Raw genomic sequence first — 27,328 nt, 5'->3', positions numbered from 1 at the left:
GAGTCACAGCCATTGAAGGTAGGCACACTTACTTTAAAAAGGTAACAATTATGGTATCTCCATTTGGCTGAAAATCATTCGTTGAAATGTTGTAGCAGCGTTGCCACAATGAATTATTATTTTGGACCAATATTTTTCCAAATTTGGACCAAAATTCGTACTAGCGGACCATTTTTCCAAATTAAACTAATATCATTTAAAAATTAAAATTTTTCCAAAATTTTAATAGCATTTTATGGAAAATTTTGTCAAAATTTTATTTCTATAGAAAATTTTGTCAAAAATTTTATTGCTATAGAAAAGTTTGTTAAAAACTTTATTTCTATAGAAAATTTTGCCAAAATTTTATTTCTAAAGAAAATTTTGCCAAAATTTTAATTCTAAAGAAAATTTTATTTCTATACAAAATTTTTATAGAAAATTTTGTCAAAATATTATTTCAATAGAAACATTTGTCAAAATTTTATTTCTCTAGAAAATTTTGTCAAAATTATATTTCTATAGAATATTTTGTCAAAATTTTATTGCTATAGAAATTTTGTCAACATTTTATTTCTATAGAAAATTTTGTCAAAAATTTTATTTCTAGAGAAAATTTTGCCAAATTTTAATTCTAAAGAAAATTTTGTCAAAATTTTATTTCTATACAAACTTTTGTCAAAATTTTATTTCTCTAGAAAATTTTGTCAAAAATTTTATTTCTCTAGAAAATTTTTTCAAAATTTTATTTCTCTAGAACATTTTGTCAAAATTTTATTTTTATAGAAAATTTTGTCAACATTTTAGTTCTATAGAAAATTTTGTCAAAATTTTATTTCTCTAGAAAATTTTGTCAAAATTATATTTCTATAGAAAATTTTGTCAAAATTTTATTTCAATAGAAAATTTTGTCAAAATTTTATTTCTGTAGAAAATTTTGTCAAAATTTTATTTCTAAAGAAAATTTTGTCAAAATTTTATTTCTATAGAAAATTTTGTCAACATTTTATTTCTATATAAAATTTTGTCAAAATTGTAGTTCTATAGAAAATTTTGTCAAAATTTTATTTCTAAAGAAAATTTTGTCAAAAATTTTATTACTATAAAAAATTTTGTCAAAATTTTGTTTCTATAGACAATTTTGTCAAAAAATTTGTCAAAATTTTATTTCTATAGAAAATTTTGTCAAAATTTTATTTCTATAGAAAATTTTGTCAAAATTTTATTTCTTTAGAAAATTCTATCGACATTTTATTTCTATAGAAAATTTTGTCAAAAATATTATTGCTATAGAAAATTTTGTTAAAAATTTTATTTCTATAGAAAATTTTGTCAAAATTTTATTTCTATAGAAAGTTTTGTCAAAATTTCATTTCTATAGAAAATTTTGTCAAATTTTTTTTTCTATAGAAAACTTCTGTCAAAATTTTATTTCTATTGAAAATTTTGTCAAAATTGTATTTCTATACAAAGTTTTGTCAAAATTTCATTTCTATAGAAAATTTTGTCAAAATTTTATTTCTATAGAAAGTTTTGTCAAAAATTTTATTTCTAAAGAAAATTTTGTCAAAAATTTTATTTCTCTAGAAAATTTTGTCAAAAATTTTATTTCTCTAGAAAATTTTGTCAAAAATTTTATTTCTAAAGAAAATTTTGTCAAAATTTTAGTTCTATAGAAAATTTTGTCAAAATTTTATTTCTGTAGAAAATGTTGTCAAAATTTTATTTCTAAAGAAAATTTTGTCAAAAATTTTATTGATATAGAAAATTTTGTCAAAATTTTGTTTCTATAGAAAATTTTGTCAAAAATTTGTCAAAATTTTGTTTCTATAGAAAATTTTGTCAAAAAATTTGTCAAAATTTTATTTCTATAGAAAATGTTGTAAAAAATTTTATTGCTATAGGAAAATTTGTTAAAATTTTATTTCTATAGAAAATTCTGTCAACATTTTATTTCTATAGAAAATTTTGTAAAAAATTTTATTGCTATAGAAAATGTTGTCAATAATTTTATTCCTAAAGAAAATTTTGTCAAAAATTTTATTTCTATAGAAAATTTTGTCAAATTTTTTTCTATAGAAAACTTCTGTCAAAATTTTATTTCCATAAAAATTTTGTCAAAATTTTTTTCTATAGAAAATTTTGTCAAAAATTTTATTGCTATAAGAATCGAATTTTCTACCTTTCAACCTTTTTAAAATGTAGAAAAGTCGTCTTTTGCAAATTGGGGAAAAGACGTGGTATCATCGACTTTTCGGATTTTTTATACCCTAAACCACATATGGTCAGGGTATAATAAGTTTGATCGGCCAAAAAATGTGCCTACCAGAAATATTGACCCCATAAAATATATACCGATCGACTCAGAATCACCTCCTGAGTCGATCTAGCGCTTGGTGTCCGTCCGTCCGTCTGTCCATGTATTTGTTGTTCACAGGATTCCGGTCGCAATTATTAACCGATTTTGATGAAATTTGGTACAGGGAGGTTTTTGGGCACAACGCTATTGAATTTGGTAGAAATCGGATCAAATTTAGATATAGCTCCCATATATGTATCACCACCGTGGTGCAATGGTTAGCATGCCCGCCTTGCATACACAAGGTCATGGGTTCGATTCCTGCTACGACCGAACACCAAGAAATTTTTCAGCGGTGGATTATCCCACCTCAGTAATGCTGGTGACATTTCTGAGGGTTTCAAAGCTTCTCTAAGTGGTTTCACTGGAATGTGGAACGCCGTTCGGACTCGGCTATAAAAAGGAGGTCCCTTGTCATTGAGCTTAACATGGAATCGGGCAGCACTCAGTGATAAGAGAGAAGTTCACCACTGTGGTATCACAATGGACTGAATAGTCTAAGTGAGCCTGATACATCGGGCTGCCACATAACCTAACCTAACCTATCACCCGATTTTGAAAAATTCGCCCCTAATAACCTTATGTTTGACCATACAGGCCTCATTTCTTAACTGATCTTACTCAAATCTTGCACAAGGTAACCTTTTGTGGTATTAATCAAAGCCGCAAAAATATTATGCAAATTAGTTCAGATTTAGATATAGCTTCCATATATATGCATCGCTTGATTTTCCCAAATTTGGCCATAGTACTCTTATTTATCAACCAATGTTACTCAAATTTCAAATTTTGATGTACTTGCCGATCGTACTTATACGTACTTGTAGCTTTTACATAAGAATATTGCTCGATTTTTACAAATTTGTATTTATTACCCACACCAATTTAACGATTTTCTCTTTTTTAATAATGGGCTCAATATTAGTGGCATACTAACTCCGTAGGCGCAATATCAACACAGCCAGTGTTGCTAGAAGTAGGGGAAATTCCCTATATGTAGGATTTTTCTAATATTTAGCGTCGTAGGGACGTAGGGCCACAATGTAAGACATTTTCACTCAACACAATTTGTAATAATTTTTACATTTTGGTGGCTCTAGAGGAGGAAATTAGAAGCCGGCAAGGCTTGATCTTTAACAATGTGTGGTAAACTTTATTCCAGTAGAGAATTTTGTCAACATTTTATTTCTATAGAACATTTTGTCAAAATTGTATTTCTATAGAAATTTTTTTCAAAATATTATTTCTATAAAAAATTTTCTCAAAATTTTATCTCTGTGGAATTTTTTCTAAAAATTTTATTTTTATAGAATTTATTGTCAAAATTTTATTTCTATAGAAAAATTTCTCACAAAAATTTGTTTATAGAAACTTTTTCCAAAATTTTATTTTTATAGAGATGTAACAAAAAAAATTACTAATTTGGGTAGAATTCTACCAACTGTGGCAACCGTGGTGGTAATACAAATTTATATTCTATGTTATATACGTTGCATATTTATGTTTTAAGATAATAAAGTACTTAGAACCATTTTTGTTTTGTAAAATTTTTTAAATTTAACGAAAAATATAGTAGGGAAAATTGTTTGGGAATGTATGAGAAAGTAGGGAACTTTTTTTGTCCTTGTAGGGTAAACCGAACATTTTCCGTGGCAACATTGACTACGAGCTATAGTCAGATTGACACAAAGCACCCATAGACATGTACCCCTTAATTTTCTTAAATATGCAACTGCGGTTTATCTCCCAGACCTATATGTTACCCCACAAATGCTTTCTACTTTACTTACTTGTTTTTATTTATAAAAGCAGTATTTTTGAGATTTCGCCCCTTTTAAAATTTTTAAAAGTCGACCTTTCGGGTTTGTGGTATTTTTAAAATTTATAAGAGGCAACTTTTAGATTTGTCTATATGGAAAAAACGACTTTTCGAATTTTCGTCAACTCTTAGAATTTTTAAGAATTTGAAATACACAATTTTTCGAATTTCGTTTTAGAGTTTTCAAAAATTTGTAAGAGTGGACTTTTCGAATTTTCAAAATTTGAAAATGTAATTTTTTCCAATTTTTAAAAATTGTAAAAGTCGACTTGTTTTTTTTTTTAATTGGTAAGAGTCAACTTTTCGACCTTTCAATGTTGTCAAAAAATTATCTTTTTAATAGTTCTTTTCGATTTTTGAAGAATTTTTAAATGTCGACTATGGAAATTTGAAAAAAAACGTTTTTTTTTTTGAAAAAGTAGATTTTTCAATCCTTCAACTTTTTCAAATTTTAAAAACATCGACTTGTTCAAAATTTGGTCGTCGTCGTCTCGAGTTGCTGTCAGCTTTCTGAATGTCTCCATATTCTGCCAATTACAATCAATCCATTCGCAAGTAAAAACTTGCGCTTCACTTGTTTACCAACAAATGGTTTAATTGATATTTGTTTTGAATCAGAAATTCAGTGATATTTCCCTATTGAAAGATTTCTAAATTATTTTGATCTTTGATTATCTAGATTTTTTAATTGAATGCAATCGATGGGGCATCAATTGCTGAATGCAATCACATCTCAGTTACAAGTCAGCATTTGTTTGCAAAAGTTCGGAAGTTTGTTAAAAAAAAAATAATAATAATAATAATAATAATAATTAGAACAATTTTAAAATGACTCCCAAATATTTGTGGAATTTATTATTTATTTTAATTACACACCGATCAACAACTCAATCTGCCCGTATATTGGGATTCTTTAGTCCGGTTTCAATTTCGAATATGTTGATCTATGGCTCTGTAATGGAGGCATTAGCCGAAAATGGCCACAATGTAACCATAATCAGTAACTATCCTAATCCCAATGGCAATAGGATGAAAACATACCAAGGTTATTATAATTATATGCATCTTGATGGTCAAGATCAATATGATGGTCATCGTTTACTTAACAATACCAGGGGTCATTATACGATTTGGTTTAAAATTGTTGATGAAAGACTTGAATGTGCTCATCGCGCCTTGAATCATCCGAAAATGTTGGAATTTTTGGCACAACATCATGCTGGTGATTTCGATGTGGTATTGGTGGGTTATTCTATGATGGATTTTCTATTTGGTTTGGCTATCCATTTTCAGTGTCCAGTTATACCAGTGACATTATTGGGCCCTCTACATACGGTTAATCGTTTGTTGGGAAATCCTTCGGAAGTCTCGTACTATCCACGATTAACAAGATTTTCATGGAATTATCCTTGGACGTTTAAGGAGAGAATTTTGAATTTTATCGATTATGCTATTGAGCGATTGATTCTACAACCCTATCTCAAGGTGACTAATGGGGCATTGTATAGGTAAGTTAAATTTTCAATATTGAAAAAATTTCTTCTGATTCAATTTTCTAAAATATTAAAAGTCGATTAGTCGAATTAACGAAAAAAAAAAAAAACAAAAACAAGAATAAACGGCCGTAAGTTCGGCTAGGCCGAAGCTTATGTACCCTCCACCTTGGATTGCGTAGAAACTTGTACTAAAGACTGTCATCCACAATCGAATTACTTGGGTTGCAGTAACACTTGCCGATGGCAAGGTATCGTAAAACTTCTTAACACCGTCTTCTAAATTGTAAGTAAGTCCATACGTGTTATAAATTAAATTAAAAAAGACCGATTAAATAGGTACATAATTCAGTTTCACAAAATTTTCCATAGAAATAAAATTTTGACAAAATTTTCTATAGAAATAACATTTTTACAAAATTTTCTATAGAAATAAAACTTTAACAACATTTTTTATAAAAATAAATTTTTGACAAAATTTTCTATAGAAAAAAAATGTTAACAAAATTTTCTATAGAAAAAAAAAGTTGACAAAATTTTCTATAAAAATAAAGTTTTGACAAAATTTTCTATAGAAATGAAATTTTAACAAAATTTTCTATAGAAATCAAATTTTAAAAAAATTTTCTATAGAAATAAAAATTTGACAAAATTTTCGATAGAAATAAAATTTTGGTAGATTATTTTTGGCTCGGGTGGCAACCATGATTATGAACCGATATGGACAAATTTTTGTGTGATTGGGGATCGGCTATATGACTATAGACCGATATGGACCCAGGTAGGCATGGTTGTTAACGGCCATATACTAGCACAATGTACCAAATTTCTACTGACTCGGATGAAATTTGCTCCTCCAAGAGGCTCCAAAACCAAATCTCGGGATCGGTTTATATGGGGGCTATATATGATTATGGACTGATATGGACCACTTTTGGCATGGTTGTTAAATATTATATATTACCACCACGTACCAAATTTCAACCAGATCGGGTGAATTTTGCTTCTCCAAAAGGCACCGGAGGTCAAATCTGGGGATCGGTTTATATGGGGGCTATATATAATTATGGACTGATATGAACCAATTCATGCATGGTTGTTGGATACCATATACTAACATCACGTACCAAATTTCAACCGGATCGGATGAAATTTGCTTCTCCAAAAGGCTCCGCAAGCCAAATCTGGGGATCGGTTTATATGGGGGCTATATATAATTTTGGACCGATGTGGACCAATTTTTGCATGGGTGTTTGAGGCCATATATTAACACCACATACCAAATTTCAACCGAATCGGATGAATTTTGCTCCTCCAAGAGGCTCCGTAGTTCAAATCTGGAGAACGGTTTATATGAGGGCTATATATAGTTATGGACTGATATGGACCAATTCTCGCACGGTTGTTAGAGACCATATACTAACACCATGTTCCAAATTTTAACCGGATCGGATGAAATTTGCTTTTCTTAGAGGCTCCGCAAGCCAAATCTGGTGATCGGTTTATATGGGGGCTATATATAATTAGGCACCAATGTGGACCAATTTTTGCATGGTCATTAGAGACTATATACTTACACCATCCAAATTTCAGCCGGATCGGATGAAATTTGTTTCTCGTTGAGACTCCGCAAGCCAAATCTGGGGATCGGTTTATATGGGGGCTATATATAATTATGAACCGATGTGGACCAATTTTTGAGGTGTGTCCATTTTTCTGTATAGCCCCCATATAGACCTATCTTCCGATTTTATTTCTTGGTCTTCTAGAAACTGTATTTATAATCGGATTTGCCTGAAATTTGAAATCTAGAGGTATTTTGTGTGTCGAAAATGGGGTGTATCGGTCCATGTTTTGTTATAGCCCCCATATAGACCGATCTCCCGATTTTATTTCTTGGGCATCTAGAAACTGTATTTTCTATCTGATTTGCTTGAAATTGAAAATCTAGGGGTATTTTGAGACCACAAGTAGGTGTGTCGAAAATGGGGTGAATCGGTCCAAGTTTTAGTGTATCCCCCATATAGACCTATCTCCCGATTTTATTTCTTGGGCTACTAGAATCCGTAGTTTTTACCCAATTTGCCTGAAATTTTAAATCTAGAGGTATTCTAGAACCATAAAAGCGTGTGTCGAAAATGGTGAGCATTGGTCCATGTTTTGATACAGCCACCATATAGACCGATCTCCCGAATTTACTTCTTGGTCTTCTAGAATCCGTAGTTTTTACCCAATTTTCCTCAAATCGGAAATCTAAAGGTATTCTAGGACCCTAAAGAGATGTGTCGAAAAGGGTCAGCATCGGTCCATGTTTTGATATAGCCCCCATATAGACCGATATCCCGATTTTATTTCTTGGGCGTCTAGAAACTGTATTTACAATCCAATTTGCCTGAAATTGGAAATCTATCTTGGGACCATAAAGAGGTGTGTCGAAAAAGAGGTGTGTCCAGTTTTCTGTATAGCCCCCATATAGACCTGTCTTCCGATTTTATTTCTTGGTCTTCTAGAAACTGTATTTACAATCTGATTTGAAATTTGAAATGTAGAGGTATTTTGTGTCCACAAATAGGTGTGTCGAAAATGGGGTGTATCGGTCCATGTTTTGATATAGCCCCCATATAGACCGATTTCCCAAAGTTACTTCTTGGGCTTCTAGAATCCGTAGTTTTTACCCAATTTGTCTTAAATTGGAATTCGAGAGGTATTTGAGGACCATTAAGAGGTGTGTAGAAAATGGTGTGTATTGGTCCATGGTTTGGTATAGCCTCCATATAAACCGATCTCCCGATTTTACTTCTTGGGCTTCTAGAATCCGTAGTTTATACCCAATTTGTCTGAAATTGGAAATCTAGAGGTATTCTAGGACCATAAAGAGATGTGCCGAAAATGGTGAGTACCGGACCATGTTTCGATATAGCCCCCAAAATAGACCGATTTCCCAAATTTACTTCTTGGGCTTCTAGAATCCGTAGTTTTTACCCAATTTGTCTTAAATTGGAATTCGAGAGGTATTTGAGGACCATTAAGAGGTGTGTAGAAAATGGTGTGTATTGGTCCATGGTTTGGTATAGCCTCCATATAAACCGATCTCTCGATTTTACTTCTTGGGCTTCTAGAATCCGTAGTTTTTATCCAATTTGCCTGAAATTGGAAATCTAGAGGTATTCTAGGACCATAAAGACGTGTATCGAAAATGGTGAGTACCGGACCATGTTTCGATATAGACCCCATGTAGATCGATCTCCCGATTTTACTTTTTGGGCTTCTAGAATCCGTAGTTTTTATCCAATTTGCCTGAAATTGGAAATCCAGAGGTATTCTAGGACCATAAAGAGGTGTGCCGAAAATGGTCAGCATCGGTCCATGTTTTGATATAGCCCCCATATAGACCGATCTCCCGATTTTACTTCTTGGGCTTCTAGAATCCGTAGTTTTTATCCAATTTGCCTGAAATTGGAAATCTAGAGGTATTCTAGGACCATAAAGACGTGTGTCGAAAATGGTGAGTACCGGACCATGTTTCGATAAAGACCCCATGTAGATCGATCTCCCGATTTTACTTTTTGGGCTTCTAGAATCCGTAGTTTTTATCCAATTTGCCTGAAATTGGAAATCTAGAGGTATTCTGGGACCATAAAGAGGTATGCCGAAAATGGTCAGCATCGGTCCATGTTTTGATATAGCCCCCATATAGACCGATCTCCCGATTTTATTTCTTGGGCTTCTAGAATCCGTAGTTTTTACCTAATTAGCCTGAAATTGGAAATCTAGAGGTATTCGAGGAAAACAAAGAGATGTGCCGAAAATGGTGAGTACGGGTCCATGTTTTGATATAGCCCCCATATAGACCGATTTCCCGATTTTACTTCTTGGACTTCTATAATCCGTAGTTTTTACCCAATTTGCCCGAAATTTGAAATCTAGAGGTATTCTAGGACCATAAATACGTGTGTCGAAAATTGTGAGTACCGGTCAATGTTTTGATGTAGCCCCCATATAGACAGATCTCCCGATTTTACTTCTTGGGCTTCTAGAATCCGTAGTTCATACCCAATTTGCCTGAAATTGGAAATCTAGGGGTATTCTAGGAAAATAAAGAGATTTGCCGAATATAGACCCCATATAGATTGATCTCCCGATTTTACTTCTTGGGCTTCTAGAATCCGTAGTTTTTATCCAATTTGCCTGAAATTGGAAATCTAGAGGTATTCTAGGACCATAAAGACGTGTGTCGAAAATGGTGAGTACCGGACCATGTTTCGATAAAGACCCCATGTAGATCGATCTCCCGATTTTACTTTTTGGGCTTCTAGAATCCGTAGTTTTTATCCAATTTGCCTGAAATTGGAAATCTAGAGGTATTCTGGGACCATAAAGAGGTATGCCGAAAATGGTCAGCATCGGTCCATGTTTTGATATAGCCCCCATATAGACCGATCTCCCGATTTTATTTCTTGGGCTTCTAGAATCCGTAGTTTTTACCTAATTAGCCTGAAATTGGAAATCTAGAGGTATTCGAGGAAAACAAAGAGATGTGCCGAAAATGGTGAGTACGGGTCCATGTTTTGATATAGCCCCCATATAGACCGATTTCCCGATTTTACTTCTTGGACTTCTATAATCCGTAGTTTTTACCCAATTTGCCCGAAATTTGAAATCTAGAGGTATTCTAGGACCATAAATACGTGTGTCGAAAATTGTGAGTACCGGTCAATGTTTTGATGTAGCCCCCATATAGACAGATCTCCCGATTTTACTTCTTGGGCTTCTAGAATCCGTAGTTCATACCTAATTTGCCTGAAATTGGAAATCTAGGGGTATTCTAGGAAAATAAAGAGATTTGCCGAATATAGACCCCATATAGATTGATCTCCCGATTTTACTTCTTGGGCTTCTAGAATCCGTAGTTTTTATCCAATTTGCCTGAAATTGGAAATCTAGAGGTATTCTAGGACCCTAAAGAGATGTGCCGAATATATTGAGTATAGGTACAGGTTTTGATATAACCATCTTATAAACCGGCCCTCCGATTTAGGGTCTAGATTCTAGAACTACAGTTAGATGTGCTGAATACTGTGTGCAGCGTTGCCAGGTTAGGGGTTTTCCCCCCAAATTTAGGGGTTTTTTCACGTTTAGGGGGCTTTTTAGGTGTAACATTTATTTGGGGGGATTTTTGGGGGTAAAAAAATATTTTGGACCTAATAAAGTGGAGCAATGTTCAAGCAAATTCGGAATAATTTGGCATGAATTATGAGAAAAAAGAAGCGGAAAGTCAACAAGACTAAATACAATCTAGAATACAATAGCATTATTTTCGTTATCTTTTTCAAAATCTTCTGTTGAAAGGGCATTTTCAATATTTGACACAATTAAAAACAATCGTATTTGCACTTAGCAGCTGAAAGCATTTTAAGAGTAAGCCTGATTTTTAAATTGATATACATATAGTATTATTACATCCAAAGAAAAAATAATTTCCTCAGGGACGAAATTTTAAACAAACAAAAATCTCTCCTGTTATAAAGTATTTTCTTAAAGAGCAAATTTTATTTTTTATTTACTTCAAAGAAAAATTTTTCAGCATCAAAAGAAAACTTAATTTGTCAAAAATTCCGCTTCCCAGAAAAGAAAACTCTTCTTTCAGTATATATATTTGTGTTAAATTTAATTTTTAAAGTGTATCACTACGGGATTTTTTTTCACGAAATTTGGGACCCTTTTTGAACTTTTTACATTCTTAAATTTTTTGGGGGTTTTTGAAAAAAGCCTAGGGCAATTTAGGGGTTTTTTTCTTAAGATTTGGGGGGAAGAGTCAAAAATCACCTGGCAACACTGACTGTGTGTATCCTTCCATGTTTTGGTATAGCCCCCATTACACCGATTTCCCGATTTAAATCCTAGGATTTCTGGAAATTGTAGTTTTTATCCGATTTGCCACAAATTGAAAATATACTGGCATTTTAGACCCATAATAAGGTGTATATAATTTAGTTTTATAGGTCCAATTGGTAAGGCCTCCATATAGACCGATTTCACTTATTGAGGGTATAGAGGGCGCACTGATCATGAAAATTGCTTGAAACTGAATGCAAAATTATCGTAATCTATCTATCTATATATATATAAAATTCAATCTATGTTTGTTTGTTTGTTTGTATGTTCCGAGTTGGCTCCGAAACGGCTGAACCGATTGACTTCAAACTTTCAGAGATCGTAGGGGGCGTTCATGTGGTGAAAATAGTGTACCTCATTTTTTGACACCTGGTCGCGGAGGGGGACCTCCCCTTTGTCGGACTTTTTGAAAATTGGACCAAAGTTGACCGATTTACTTGAAATTTTCACTGAAGGTTGGGTTTGGTATCTAGACAAAGATCCGCTACTTTATATTTCGATATTTGGTGGCGGAGGGGGACCTCCCCTTTGTTCGACTTTTTTTAAAGTACAGTGAAAAAACTAAAATTCTCTAAATTATCTAAGATTTACAGAGAACATGCGGTGAGGTTATGGAATTAATATGGGGTAGCTGATGGTTTCATATGTGGACGGGGAGGGGGACCTCCCCCTTGCCCTACTTTTTTAAACTTGGAACAAAATTATGCGATTTGCTTGAAATTTTCATTGAATGTTGGGGTTGGCATCTAGACAAAAATCCGCTACATTATTTTTCGATATTTGGTCGGGGAGGGGGACCACCCATTTGTCCGACTTTTTTTGTTTTTTTAAGTACAGTGAAAACAAAACTAAACTCCCCCTACTGAAATTTTACGGAAAAATAGTGAGGTTATGATATTTATATCAGGTTCCTAATTTTTTAATAAAAAACAAAAGGACATAGGGAGACATCCGCTTAAGTAACTACATACAGAGAAACAATTAAACTTTACCGAGTTACTTGAAATTTACAGAGGACTGGGGAGAGGTTACGATATTAATAGTTGATACCTGATTTTGTGATATTTGGACGGAAGAGAGGCCGCCCCTTTAGGCTTATAATTTGCTTGACATTTTCTGGGACGTTTACAAAAGAAGCGCTACATCACTTTTCGATATTTGGTCAAGGAGGAGGTACTCCTCTAAGACTGAAAAAAAAAAAAACAAAAATTCTTATGTTTTCTTGAAATTTACAAAGGCAGTGGCGGAAGGTTATGAACGAAGAGGCAACCTTCCTTGCCCCACACTTGAAGGAAATTTTCAAGAATTCTCAGGGAAGGTTAGGGGTGCCATTCACTACGGTATTTGTCGATATTGTATCGGGGAAAGTGACGTCCCTTTAAAACAATAGAGCAAAATTTAAACATTTCCGATCTACCTGAAATTTACAGGGAACGTGGGAGGATTAAATTTTATTAAATTTATACATGATTTTTAAATTAGTATATGATTTTTCGATATCTGGTTGGGAAGGGGAAAATTGAAATAAACTTTGTCGATTTACTTCGATAGAATTTATAGGGACCATTGAGTAGTTGTGAAATTAATATAGGGTACGTGATAGTCCCATAACACATAGAAATATTGCTCTAAGACCCCATAAAGTATATATATTCTGGGTCGTGGTGAAATTCTGAGTCCGTCCGTCCGTCCGTCTGTTGAAATCACGCTAACTTCCGAACGAAACAAGCTAACGACTTGAAGTAGTTTTTATCGATGTAGGTCAGATGGTATTGAAAATGGGCCATATCGGTCCACTTTTATGTATAGCCCCCATATAAATGGACCTTCAGATTTGGCTTGTGGAGCTTTTAACAGAAGCATATTTCATCCGATCCGACTGAAATTTGGTATATGGTGTTGGCATATGGTCTCTAACAACCATGCAAAAATTGGTCCACATCGGTCAATAATTATATATAGCCCCCATATAAACCGATCCCCAGATTTGGCTTGCGGAGCCTAAAAGAGAAGCAAATTTCATCCGATCCGGCTGAAATTTGGTACATGGTGTTGGTATATGGTCTCTAACAACCATGCAAAAATTGGTCCATATCGGTCCTTAATTATATATAGCCCCCATATAAACCGATCCCCAGATTTGGTTTGTGGAGCCTCTAAGAGAAGCATATTTCATCCGATCCGGCTGAAATTTGGTACATGGTGTTGGTATATGGTCTCTAACAATCATGCAAAAATTGGTCTACATCGGTCTATAACTATATATAGCCCCCATATAAACCGATCCCCAGATTTGGCTTGCGGAGCCTCAAAGAGAAGCAAATTTCATCCGATCCGGCTGAAATTTGGTACATGATGTTGGTATATGGTCTCTACCAACAATGCAAAAATTGGTCCACATCTGTCCATAATTATATATAGACCCCATATAAACCGATCTCCAGATTTGGCTTGCGAAGCCTCAAAGAGGAGCAAATTGTATCCGATCCGGCTGAAATTTGGTACATGGTATTGGTATATGGTATCTAACAACCGTGCAAAAATTGGTTTACATCGGTCCATAATTATATATGGCGCCCATATAAACCGATCTCCAGATTTGGCTTGCGAAGCCTCAAAGAGGAGCAAATTGCATCCGATCCGGCTGAAATTTGGTACATGGTATTGGTATATGGTATCTAACAACCGTGCAAAAATTGGTTTACATCGGTCCATAATTATATATGGCGCCCATATAAACCGATCCCCAGATTTGGGTTGCGGAGCCTCAAAGAAAAGCAAATTTCATCCGATCCGCCTGAAATTTGGTACATGATATTGGTATATGGTCTCTAACAACCATTCAAAAATTGGTCCACATCGGTTCATAATTATATATAGCCCACATATAAACCGATCCCCAGATTTGGCTTGCGAAGTCTCCAAGAGAAGCAAATTTCATCCAATCCGGTTGTAATTTGGAACATGGTGTTAGTATATGATCTTTAACAAACATGCATAAATTGGTCCACATCGGTCCATAATTATATATAGCTCCCATATAAAACGTTCTCTAGATTTGACCTCCGGAGCCTCTTGGAGGAGCAAAATTCACCCGATCCGGTTCAAATTAGGCACGTGGTGTTAGTATATGGTCGCTAAAAACCATACCAAAATTGGTCCAATCACACAAAAATTGGTCCATATCGGTTCATAATCATGGTTGCCACTAGAGCCAAAAATAATCTACCAAAATTTTATTTCTATAGAAAATTTTGTCAAAATTTTATTTCTATAGAAAATTTTGTCAAAATTTTATTTCTAGAGAAAATTTTGTTAAAATTTTATTCGGTTCATAATCATGGTTGCCACTCGAGCCAAAAATAATCTACCAAGATTTTATTTCTATAGAAAATTTTGTCAAAAATTTATTTCTATAGAAAATTTTGTTAAAATTTTATTTCTGTAGAAATTTTTGTCAAAATTTTCTTTCTATAGAAAATTTTGTCAAAATTTTTATTTCTATAGAACATTTTGTGAAAATTTTATTTCTATAGAAAATTTTGTTAAAATTTTATTTCTGTAGAAAATGTTGTCAAAATTTTATGTCTACTTTGTCAAACTGAATTATATACGTATTGGATCGATCTTTTTTGATTTAATATATACCACGTATGGACTTCCATACAATTTAGAAGATGGTGTTAGGAGGTTTTAAGATACCTTGCCATCGGCAAGCGTTACCGCAACTTAAGTAATTCGATTGTGGATGGCAGTGTTTAGAAGAAGTTTCTACGCAATCCATGATGGAGGGTACATAAGCTTCTGCCTGGCCGAACTTACGGCCGTATATACTTGTTTTTTCTTAAATTGAAAGTAGAGGGTTGTTCGTGAATGGGAACTCGGTACATAATTTTATGATTTTTGCACAGGCTTCTGCCAGACTTCTTTGTAGTAAAGAGCTTAAATTTACATGAAATTGGCAAATCTCAAATCTTTTCAAATTTGTTTTCAGCACGAAGAATATGGTTGACAAAGTTAACGCAAAATGTTCCTACAAATACGCTTCGGAAGGCGCAGCGAAGCGGGCCGGGTTAAGCTAGTCATTTAAAAAATTGGGGTAATAATCTACAGATTTTGGATTTCAAATCAAGGCGTTATGTTATTTCATAATTTACTTGTTCTTATAAATTCAGAATCTGATGTAGTCATCATAGGTAAAATCTTTATATTTATCTTCGCGAAGCGTATTGGTTGATCTAATTTGCTTGGGAAAATATCTGTCAGCGAACCCCTCCCTGAAATTTTCAAAGGAAACTATTATATTTGATTCTTGGAGGTGGGTATTTAAGATTCGGCCCGGCCGAACTGTATATACTTGTTATTAATTCAGTAGGGGTGGTTTAGGGTATGTTATAGTCGGCTCCGTCCGACTTTCTACTTTATTTACTCACAGATATCATTGTGGCCCTTTTTTCACTACACCAGCTTCATGACTCATGAGTATGTTTGGCAACAAGTGGTCAGGAATTTTAGGTCATTGTTCACCACATTGGATTATGGATTTCTTAGCTAGACCAAAATGTTTACAAAAAATCTGTTTTGAAAAACACACTTTCCATTTAGTTTTTCTTATTTATTTAATGTTTAGATAAGCATTGTCTATGAGATATCAATGAACAGAGATAAACCATGTAGATGATTGGCAACAATCGGATAGATTTGCAGTTATTGTTGGATAGTCAGTGAAGAAAGAGGGAAATTTTTAGATGTGTTAACAAATTATTCTTCAAATCCTAAATACAAAATTAAAATGGCGTCTCTTTATATTTTGTGGCAATTTTTATTAATTTTATTTGTGAACATATCATCTATAGAGGCCGCTCGTATTTTGGCTTTTTATAGTCCTGTTTCATATTCGAATATGTTGACATATTGTGCTGTAACCGAATCTTTGGCTGATGATGGACACCATATAACAATCTTCAGTAATTATCCTAATCCTAATGCCAAGATCGAAGAAAAATTCCCAGATCATTATAAATACACTCATCTTGAGGGTCAAGATCATTATGATGGCAAGCGTTTGGTGAATAATACCAAAGGTCCTTACACGGTATGGTTTAAAGTAATCGATGAAAGACTAGAATGTGTCCATCGTACTTTAAATCATCCCATAATGATGGATTTTCTAGCTCAATATCAACCGGGTGATTTTGATGTTGTCTTGGTGGGTAATACAATGATGGATTTTATCTTTGGTCTGGGTGCTCATTTTCAATGTCCCATTGTCGTGGTAACTTTAGTGCGGTCACCATTTGCTATCGATCGTCTATTGGGTAATCCAGATGAAGTGTCCTATTATCCTCGTTTGACGAGGCTTTCATGGAAACCCCCATTGAGTTTTAAGCAAAAGTTAATGAATTTCATTGATTATACATTTGAACGATTTGTCCTGCAATCTTATATAGATTCAGCTAATGAGGAGTTTTATAGGTGAGTAAATGAAAATAATATGAATGCTGTATTTTAAGTATGAATCTATAGTCTTCATAAATGTGCCCTATTTCGATAAAATGTTGCACACTTAAAGGATTGTGAATATGATTAATATGGGCAAAATTTGACGATGATCGGTTAGTAAAAACGGGCAATGTGACTCTATTTATATGGGAGTATATATCTAAATTTGATCCGAATTCAATAGCGTTCGTTCTTGTGTCAAATCAAACGCCATGTACACGCACAGAAAAAACATGTTTGGACATGGTTGCCGCATCCATTTAATGCTTATTTAGAGTATGTAATTGTCGCGAAAACCATGTATTTTGTCTTTGTAAAAATAATTTTCGAGCGGAGAAAAATATATGTTGGCAATAAGCATTTAAATGATTCTCAAATGCCGCAAACATGTTCTATTATTTAAATGATAGAATTTGAGACCATTATATGGTCAGGAAAATCATGTATCTGACCATTCAATTTTTTTACTTTTTTGCAGAGAAAAAAATATTTTTATAGTTTACGTATAGACATGTCTACAACCATTACATGACCATAAAGACCATGTACATTGTTTTCGTGACCATTTAATTTTTTAATTTTTTTGCAGCGACAAGAATTTTATAAAAACATTGAGCAGGTACACACGATTTTCATTTTGCGCGTCAGTCGTGTGTTGATTGTTTCTTGGAATGGACGGAGAATACGGAATTATTGTGTTTTGTGTTAATTTATTTATTCAGAAATGGCACGTGGTTTTATGTGAATACAAAAAAGGAAAGTGTAATTGAAAAAAATATACCTGGTTTTTGTTCTGCATTTTGATATATGATATAATTTATTTTTATTTGCAGTTACATGATGTCTGCGTTTGTACATTTGATGGTCACGAAGTAAATATGGAATGATTACTTATTGTTGAAATTGAACCAAACTAGAGTGTGTAAAAATATGTGAAGTTTGCTTGCACGACATTATAAATACAAATAAACAATGAATTAGTTTATAAATAAATAAAAACAAATAAATAAAGTTGATTTTGTATTTCTTTTCTCAAGTGGCGTCCTTTTTTCGACGACGAAAAAAGTTTTTTCATAAAAATCAAAACATTTTAGGTTGTGACCATGTTCTTTTAACTAGAAGAAAAACATTTTTGACGAATAACATAACATTTTAGATCGTGACCATTGTCTTTTAATGGAAACAAAATTCTTTTTATCAATATAATAACATTTTAGATGAGGACAATTGTATTTTTCTTAGAACCATGTTCACTGAGCCAACATGGTTGCAGGTTAAAATGTTACATGGTCGCCGCAAAAATAGCTGCTATCATATTATTTTGCTCTTCGAATATGATTGTGGCAATCATGTTTCTTCTCTGCGTGTACCAAATTTCATCCAAATCGGTTAATAAATGCGACCAGAATCCTGCGAACACCAAATAAATGGAAAGACAAACGGACCGAATGACGCCAAGAGATAGATCGACTCAGGAGGTAATTCTGAGTCAATCGGTATATATTTTATGGGGTCTGAAGTAATATTTCTGGTAGAAACATGTTTTGCCAGATCAAAGTTATTTTACCCTGACCCCTATGTGGCTATGATGGTATAAAGATTCAACTTTCATCTCTACATAAAAAGACCTTTTAACTGCACACAAAACAGTTTTTTCTGATTCAATCACGAAATTAATTGATCCAATTATTTTTTTAATTGAAACGTCTTCAATCACAGAAATTATAGTATCAATTAAAAAATTAATTGAAGGTCAATTAAAAAATTAATTGATCCAATTAAAAAATTATTTGATACTATTAATTTTTGTGATTGATTTTTGTTTCAATTAAAAAATTTGTTGATTCAATTAAATTTTTAATTGAATATTTTTTAAAAATCAATTAAAATTTTAATTGGGAAATTTTTTGTGAATTTTTTTTCTGTGTGCTTTTAAAAGATTTCATCCGCCCGATATTAAGTCCATGTACAACGAATTGCTTCTGATCCCTTTTTACACCATTTCCGTTTTTTGCTGGGATGTTATTCCAGTTTGTGGCCGAATCGAAAAGTGTTAATGTATTTATACATTCCACAAGTATTACCGTTCTGCCAAATTTCCTATTTTTTTCGTGCGGTTATACTTTTGTGCCACCTTTTTGTTGTGCCACTAATTGTGATAGTTTTTACTTTTTTGCGCCACTTTTTGTCATACTGTGCCACTTTTTAATTACGTTTATTTAAACTGTAATCTATTTTGAAAGCTCACTATCTGTCAAAGAATACACAATCGTGGCGTTTCTTGACATCGAAGGGGCGTTCAATAATGTCCATCCGAGCTCGATATTAAACAGACTGACAACTCTGAATGTTGATCCAGGTATACTTACACACAAAAAATTTTTTTTTCTGATTCAATCACCAAATTAATTTTTAATTTAATTTTTTAATTGAAATGTCTTCAATCACGAAAATGATAGTATCAATCACAGTTTTAATTGGGCATAGAAAAAATTCTTGATTAAAAAATTAATTGATTTTTTCAGCAAATTTCAATTAATTTTTTAATTGATAGATCGACTCAGGAGGTAATTCTGAGTCAATCGGTATATATTTTATGGGGTCTGAAGTAATATTTCTGGTAGAAACATGTTTTGCCAGATCAAAGTTATTTTACCCTGACCCCTATGTGGCTATGATGGTATAAAGATTCAACTTTCATCTCTAAATAAAAAGACCTTTTAACTGCACACAAAACAGTTTTTTTCTGATTCAATCACGAAATTAATTGATCCAATTATTTTTTTAATTGAAACGTCTTCAATCACAGAAATTATAGTATCAATTAAAAAATTAATTGAAGGTCAATTAAAAAATTAATTGATCCAATTAAAAAATTAGTTGATACTATTAATTTATGTGATTGATTTTTGTTTCAATTAAAAAATTTGTTGATTCAATTAAATTTTTAATTGAATATTTTTTAAAAATCAATTAAAATTTTAATTGGGAAATTTTTTGTGAATTTTTTTTCTGTGTGGTTTTAAAAGATTTCTTCCGCCCGATATTAAGTCCATGTACAACGAATTGCTTCTGATCCCTTTTTACCCCATTTCCGTTTTTTGCTGGGATGTTATTCCAGTTTGTGGCCGAATCGAAAAGTGTTAATGTATTTATACATTCCACAAGTATTACCGCACAGAAAAAAATTTCACGAAAATTTTTCCAATTAAAATCTTAATTGAGTTTTAAAAAATATTTAATTAAAAATTTAATTGAATCAACAAATTTTTTAATTGAAATAAAAATCAATCACACAAATTAATAGTATCAATTAATTTTTTAATTGGATCAATTAATTTTTTTAATTGACTGTCAATTAATTTTTTAATTGACTGTCAATTAATTTTTTAATTGATGCTATCATTTCTGTGATTGAAGACACACACAAAAAAAATTGTTTCTGATTCAATCACGAAATTAATTGATCCAATTAATTTTTTAATTGAAATGTCTTCAATCACAGAAATGATAGTATCAATTAAAAAATTAATTGACAGTCAATTAAAAAATTAATTGATCCAATTAAATATTTGATTGATACTATTAATTTATATGATTGATTTTTATTTCAATTAAAAAATTTGTTGAATCAATTAAATTTTTAATTGAATATTTTTTAAAACTCAATTAAGATTTTAATTGGAAAAATTTTCGTGAAATTTTTTTCTGTGCATTTCAATTAAAAAATTAATTGGATCAATTAATTTCGTGATTGAATCAGAAAAATATTTTTTTGTGTGCGTTCTGCCAAATTTCCTATTTTTTCGTGCGGTTATACTTTTGTGCCACCTTTTTGTTACGCCACTAATTGTGATAGTTTTTACTTTTTTGCGCCACTTTTTGTCATACTGTGCCACTTTTTAATTACGTTTATTTAAACTGTAATCTACACACAAAAAAATTTTTTTCTGATTCAATCACCAAATTAATTGATCCAATTAATTTTTTAATTGAAATGTCTTCAATCACGAAAATGATAGTATCAATCACATTTTTAATTGGGCATAGAAAAAATTCTTGATTAAAAAATTAATTGATTTTTTCAGCAAAATTCAATTAATTTTTTAATTGATTCAATTAAAAATTTAATTGATGTTGATTGCAAAACTCAAATTATTTATTAATTAAAAAAGGTAAATAAAGGGTGATTTGTTAAGAGCTTGATAACTTTTTTAAAAAAAAAACGCATAAAATTTGCAAAATCTCATCGGTTCTTTATTTGAAACGTTAGATTGGTCCATGACATTTACTTTTTGAAGATAATTTCATTTAAATGTTGACCGCGGCTGCGTCTTAGGTGGTCCATTCGGAAAGTCCAATTTTGGGCAACTTTTTCGAGCATTTCGGCCGGAATAGCCCGAATTTCTTCGGAAATGTTGTTGTCAAAGCTGGAATAGTTGCTGGCTTATTTCTGTAGACTTTAGACTTGACGTAGCCCCACAAAAAATAGTCTAAAGGCGTCAAATCGCATGATCTTGGTGGCCAACTTACCGGTCCATTTCTTGAGATGAATTGTTCTCCGAAGTTTTCCCTCAAAATGGCCATAGAATCGCGAGCTGTGTGGCATGTAGCGCCATCTTGTTGAAACCACATGTCAACCAAGTTCAGTTCTTCCATTTTTGGCAACAAAAAGTTTGTTAGCATCGAACGATAGCGATCGCCATTCACCGTAACGTTGCGTCCAACAGCATCTTTGAAAAAATACGGTCCAATGATTCCACCAGCGTACAAACCACACCAAACAGTGCATTTTTCGGGATGCATGGGCAGTTCTTGAACGGCTTCTGGTTGCTCTTCACTCCAAATGCGGCAATTTTGCTTATTTACGTAGCCATTCAACCAGAAATGAGCCTCATCGCTGAACAAAATTTGTCGATAAAAAAGCGGATTTTCTGCCAACTTTTATAGGGCCCATTCACTGAAAATTCGACGTTGTGGCAGACCGTAAGTCTATTCATGATGAAATGTCAAAGCATACTGAGCATCTTTCTCTTTGACACCATGTCTGAAATCCCACGTGATCTGTCAAATACTAATGCACGAAAATCCTAACCTCAAAAGAATCACCCTTTATTTTTAATTACTCTCTGAATTGGCTTAGAGTTTTTATTTGGATTATCAAATGATTGTTTGAAATACATTTTTAATTAAATATTTTAAAAAAATCAGCACTTTTTTTAACTGAATTAGTCTTCCGAATTTGATTAAAAAGTTAATTGTATCAATTAATTTTTTAATTAAAAATTTTAAAATTTTCAATCATTGACTTAATTAACTTAATATTTCCATCATGATTAAAAAGTTAATTGTATCAATTAATTTATTAATTGAAAAAATTTTCAACTTCAATTAACATTTTAATTGGAAATATTTTGGTGATATTTTTTTCTGTGTATTTTGAAAGCTCACTACACAGAAAAAAATATCACCAAAATATTTCCAATTAAAAAGTTAATTGAAGTTGAAAATGTTTTCAATTAATAAATTAATTGATACAATTAACTTTTTAATCAAATTCGGAAGACTAATTCAGTTACAAAAAGTGCTGTTTTTTTTTACTTTTTTAATTAAAAATGTATTTCAAACAATCATTTGTTAATCCAAATAAAAACTCTAAGCCAATCTAACTAAGTAATTAAAAATAGTTACCTTTTTAAAAATAGTTACCTTAATAAATTAATTGCGTTTTGCAATCAACATCAATTAAATTTTTAATTGAATCAATTAAAAAATTAATTGAATTTTGCTGAAAAAATCAACTAATTTTTTAATCAAGAATTTTTTCTATGCCCAATTAAAACTGTGATTGATACTATCATTTTCGTGATTGAAGACATTTCAATTAAAAAATTAATTGGATCAATTAATTTGGTGATTGAATCAGAGAAAAAATTTTTTGTGTGTATCTGTCAAAGAATACACAATCGTGGCGTTTCTTGACATCGAAGGGGTGTTCAATAATGTCCATCCGAGCTCGATATTAAACGGACTGACAACTCTGAATGTTGATCCAGGTATACTTACACACAAAAAATTTTTTTTTCTGATTCAGTCACCAAATTAATTTTTAATTTAATTTTTTAATTGAAATGTCTTCAATCACGAAAATTATAGTATCAATCACAGTTTTAATTGGGCATAGAAAAAATTCTTGATTAAAAAATTAATTGATTTTTTGAGCAAATTTCAATTAATTTTTTAATTGATTCAATCAAAAATTTAATTGATGTTGATTGCAAAACTCAATTAATTTATTAATTAACAAGTATATACGGCCGTAAGTTCGGCCAGGCCGAATCTTATGTACCCTCCATCATGGATTACGTAGAAACTTCTACGAAAGACTGTCATCCACAATCGAATTAATTTGGTTGCGGTATCTTAAAACTTCTTAACATCGTTTTCTAAATTGTTAGTTAGTCCATACGTGGTATATATTAGACAAAAAGGGTATGTATAGGTAAGTCTACAAATAATTACGAATTTGCACGGTACGTAGAGAGCCAGAATGGAAATATGGGAGTCGCTTATATGGGGGCTCTATACAGTTATGAACTTGATATGGACCAATTTTTGTGTGATTGGGGATCGATTTATCTGAGGGCTATATATAACTATAGACCGATATGGACTTAGTTAGGCATGGTTGGCACGGTTGTTAAATATCATATACTACCACCACGTACCAAATTTCACCCAGATCGGAATAATTTTGCTTCTCCAAAAGGCACCGGAGGTCAAATCTGGGGATCGGTTTATATGGGGGCTATATATAATTATGGACTGATATGAACCAATTTCTGCATGGTTGTTGGATACCATATACTAACATCACGTACCAAATTTCAACCGAATCGGATGAATTTTGCTCTTCCAAGGGGCTCCGGAAGTCAAATCTTGGTATCGGTTTATATGGGGGCTATATATAATTATGGACCGATTTTGACCAATTTTTGCATGGGTGTTTGAGGCCATATATTAACACCACGTACCAAATATCAACTGAATCAGATGAATTTTGGTCGTCCAAGAGGCTCCGGAGGTCAAATCTGGTGATCGGTTTATATGGGGGCTATATATAATTATGCACCGATGTGGACCAATTTTTGCATAGTTGTTAGAGACCGTATACTTACACCATGTACCAAATTTCAGGCGGATCGGATGGAATTTTCTTCTCTTAGAGGCTCCGCAAGCCAAATCTGGGGATCGGTTTATATGGGGGCTATATATAATTATGGACCGATGTGGACCAATTTTTGCATAGTTGTTAAAGACCATATGCTAACACCATGTACCAAATTTCAGCCAGATCGGATGAAATTTGCTTCTCTTAGAGGCTCCGGAGATCAAATCTGTGGATCGGTTTATATGGGGGCTATATATAATTATGGACCGATGTGGACCAATTTTTGCATGGTTGTTAGGGACCATATACAAAGACCATGTACCACATTTCAGCCGGATCGGATGAAATTTGCTTCTCTTTGAGGCTCCGAAAACCAAATCGGGGGATCGGTTTATATGGGGGCTATATATAATAATGGACCGATGTGGACGAATTTTTGCATGGTTGTTAGAGACCATATACTAACACCATGAACCAAATTTCAGCCGGATCGGATCAAATTTGCTTCTCTTAGAGCAATCGCAAGCCAAATTTGGGGGTCCGTTTATATGGGGGCTATACGTAAAAGTGGACCCATATGGCCCATTTGCAATACCATCCGACCTAAGTCAATAACAACTACTTGTGCCAAATTTCAAGTCGGTAGCTTGTTTCGTTCGGAAGTTAGCGTGATTTCAACAGACCAAAATATATATACTTTATGGGGTCTTAGAGCAATATTTCGATGTGTTACAAACGAATGACAAAGTTAATATACCCCCCATCCTATGGTGGAGGGTATAAAAACGGTTAATCTTTTGAATATTTATTTGTTGAATTTTCATTGTGAAAAATTGTGACACGTTTTTTACAATGAGTGCGCAATTTTTATGAATTTTATGATATTTTGTTTGCCACATTCAAGAAATTCTCTACGGTAACGCTGCGCACCACCATAATATGGATATCTACTAACTTTGTCCTTCTGTTTTTAAACGCATCGAAATATTGGTCTATAGAAAATTTTGTTAAAATTTTATTTCAATAGAACATTTTTTATACCTTCCACCATAGGATGGGGGGTAAATTAACTTTGTCATTCCGTTTGTAACACATCGAAATATTGCTCTAAGACCCCATAAATATTCTGGGTCATGGTGAAATCTAAGCATGTCCGTCCGTCTGTTGAAATCACGCTAACTTCCGAACGACATAAGCTATCGACTTGAAACTTGGCACAAGTAGTTGTTATTGATGTAGGTCGGATAGTATTGCAAATGGACCATATCGGATCACTTTTACGTATAGCCCCCATATAAACGGACCCCCAGATTTGGCTTACGGAGCCTCTAAGAGAAGCATATTTCATCCGATCTGGCTAAAATTTGGTACATGGGTTGGTATATGGTATCTAACAACCATGCAAAAATTGGTCCACATCGGTCCATAATTATATATAGCCCCCATATAAACCGATCCCCAGATTTGGCTTGCCTCTAAGAGCCAAAAATAATCTACCAAAATTTTATTGCATAGAAAATTTTATCAAAATTTTATTTCTATAGAAAATTTAGTCAAAATTTTATTTCTGTAGAAAATTTTGTCAAAATTTTATTTCTATAAAAAATTTTGTCAAAATTTTATATTACTATAGAAAATTTTGTCAAAATTTTATATTTCTATAGAAAATTTTGTCAAAATTTTATATTTCTATAGAAAATATTGTCAAAATTTTATTTCTATACAAAATTTTGTCAAAATTTTATTTCTAAAGAAAATTTTGTCAAAAATTTACTTCTATAGAAAATTTTGTCAAAATTTTATTTCTACAGAAAATTTTGTCAGAATTTTATTTCAGTAGAAAATTTTGTCAAAATGTTATTTCTATAGAAAATTTATGAAGCATTACAAAGTTGGAGACGAATATTTTGCAAAATCTTCCAAAACATCAAGAATTCTTCCAATCTACCAAACAATAAAAAACCTGCCATTTTTGGTAGAATAGTGTTCAAAATTGTATATAGCACCTATATAAAGCGACCCACATATTTCAATTCTGGCTCTATAATTACTGCACAAAAATGCATATCGGTTCGTAATTATTTCTTCCCTATATATACCGGTCAAGAACTGAATATATATGTATTTAATCGACCTTTTTTGTCTACTATATATCCCGCATGGACTAACTTACAATTTAGAAGATGCCTTGCCATCGGCCGCAACCCAAGTAATTTAGTTGTGGATGATCGTTTTTAGTAGAAGTTTCTACGCAATCCATGGTGGAGGGTACATAAGATTCGGCCTGGCCGAACTTACGGCCGTAGGTTAGGTTAGGTGGCAGCCCGATGTATCAGGCTCACTTAGACTATTCAGTCCATTGTGATACCACATTGGTGAACTTCTCTCTTATCACTGAGTGCTGCCCGATTACATGTTAAGCTCAATGACAAGGGACCTCCTTTTTATAGCCGAGTCCGAACGGCGTTCCACATTGCAGTGAAACCACTTAGAGAAGCTTTGAAACCCTCAGAAATGCCACCAGCATTACTGAGGTGGGATAATTCACCGCTGAAAAACTTTCTGGTGTTCGGTCGAAGCAGGAATAGAACCCACCTTGTGTATGCAAGGCGGGCATGCTAACCATTGTACCACGGTGGCTCCCACGGTGGCGGCCGTATATACTTGTTATTGCTGAAATTTAATTTCACATGAAATATTAATGAAATGATCAGAAAAGTTTTTATTTTAATTTTATTTAATATTATTTTATTAACAAGAAAGTAAAGTAGAAAGTCGGGCGGGACCGACTATATCATACCCTAAACCACCCCTACTGAATTAGTAAACATAAGCATTTGTGGGGTATCATTGGTATAGGTTTTGGAGTATCATTGGTATATGTTTTGGAGAACATAAGTGGGGGTACATGTTTATGGGTGTCTTGTCACAATCTGAGCAGAATCTGAGATATTAGGAGCTATAGTTTATTTTGCACCAAAAGAGTTAGTATGCCACTAATATTGAGTCCATTATTAAAAACGAGGAAATCGGTCAATTAGTTGTGGGTAATAAATCCAAATTTCTGCAAATAGGGCAATAGATTTATGTAAGAACTACATGTAGGTCTA

General features: G+C 32.7%; 1 protein-coding gene across 4 annotated transcripts in view; it reads left to right on the top strand.

Moving 5' to 3' along the window:
- LOC142232038 (UDP-glycosyltransferase UGT4-like) overlaps window positions 1-27,328 on the top strand; it is a 74,360-nt gene that overhangs the window by 31,708 nt on the left and 15,324 nt on the right. Inside the window, exon 1 of one of the 4 annotated variants that reach the window (XM_075302741.1) lies at window positions 4,956-5,665. The exons of 2 other annotated variants lie outside the window; for them this stretch is intronic. In XM_075302741.1, the coding sequence (XP_075158856.1) occupies window positions 4,986-5,665 (680 nt within the window). In that variant the 5' untranslated portion in view covers window positions 4,956-4,985. Of the gene's footprint in view, window positions 1-4,955; window positions 5,666-16,299; window positions 17,021-27,328 lie in introns of those variants that run through there. One more of the 4 variants, XM_075302738.1, reaches the window with a different exon arrangement.

Source organism: Haematobia irritans, chromosome 3 (genome assembly GCF_050003625.1).
Source record: "Haematobia irritans isolate KBUSLIRL chromosome 3, ASM5000362v1, whole genome shotgun sequence".
Classification (NCBI taxonomy): Eukaryota; Metazoa; Arthropoda; class Insecta; order Diptera; family Muscidae; genus Haematobia; species Haematobia irritans.
Note: the sequence above shows the minus strand (reverse complement) of the source record. Positions and strands in the feature narration are given on the sequence as shown.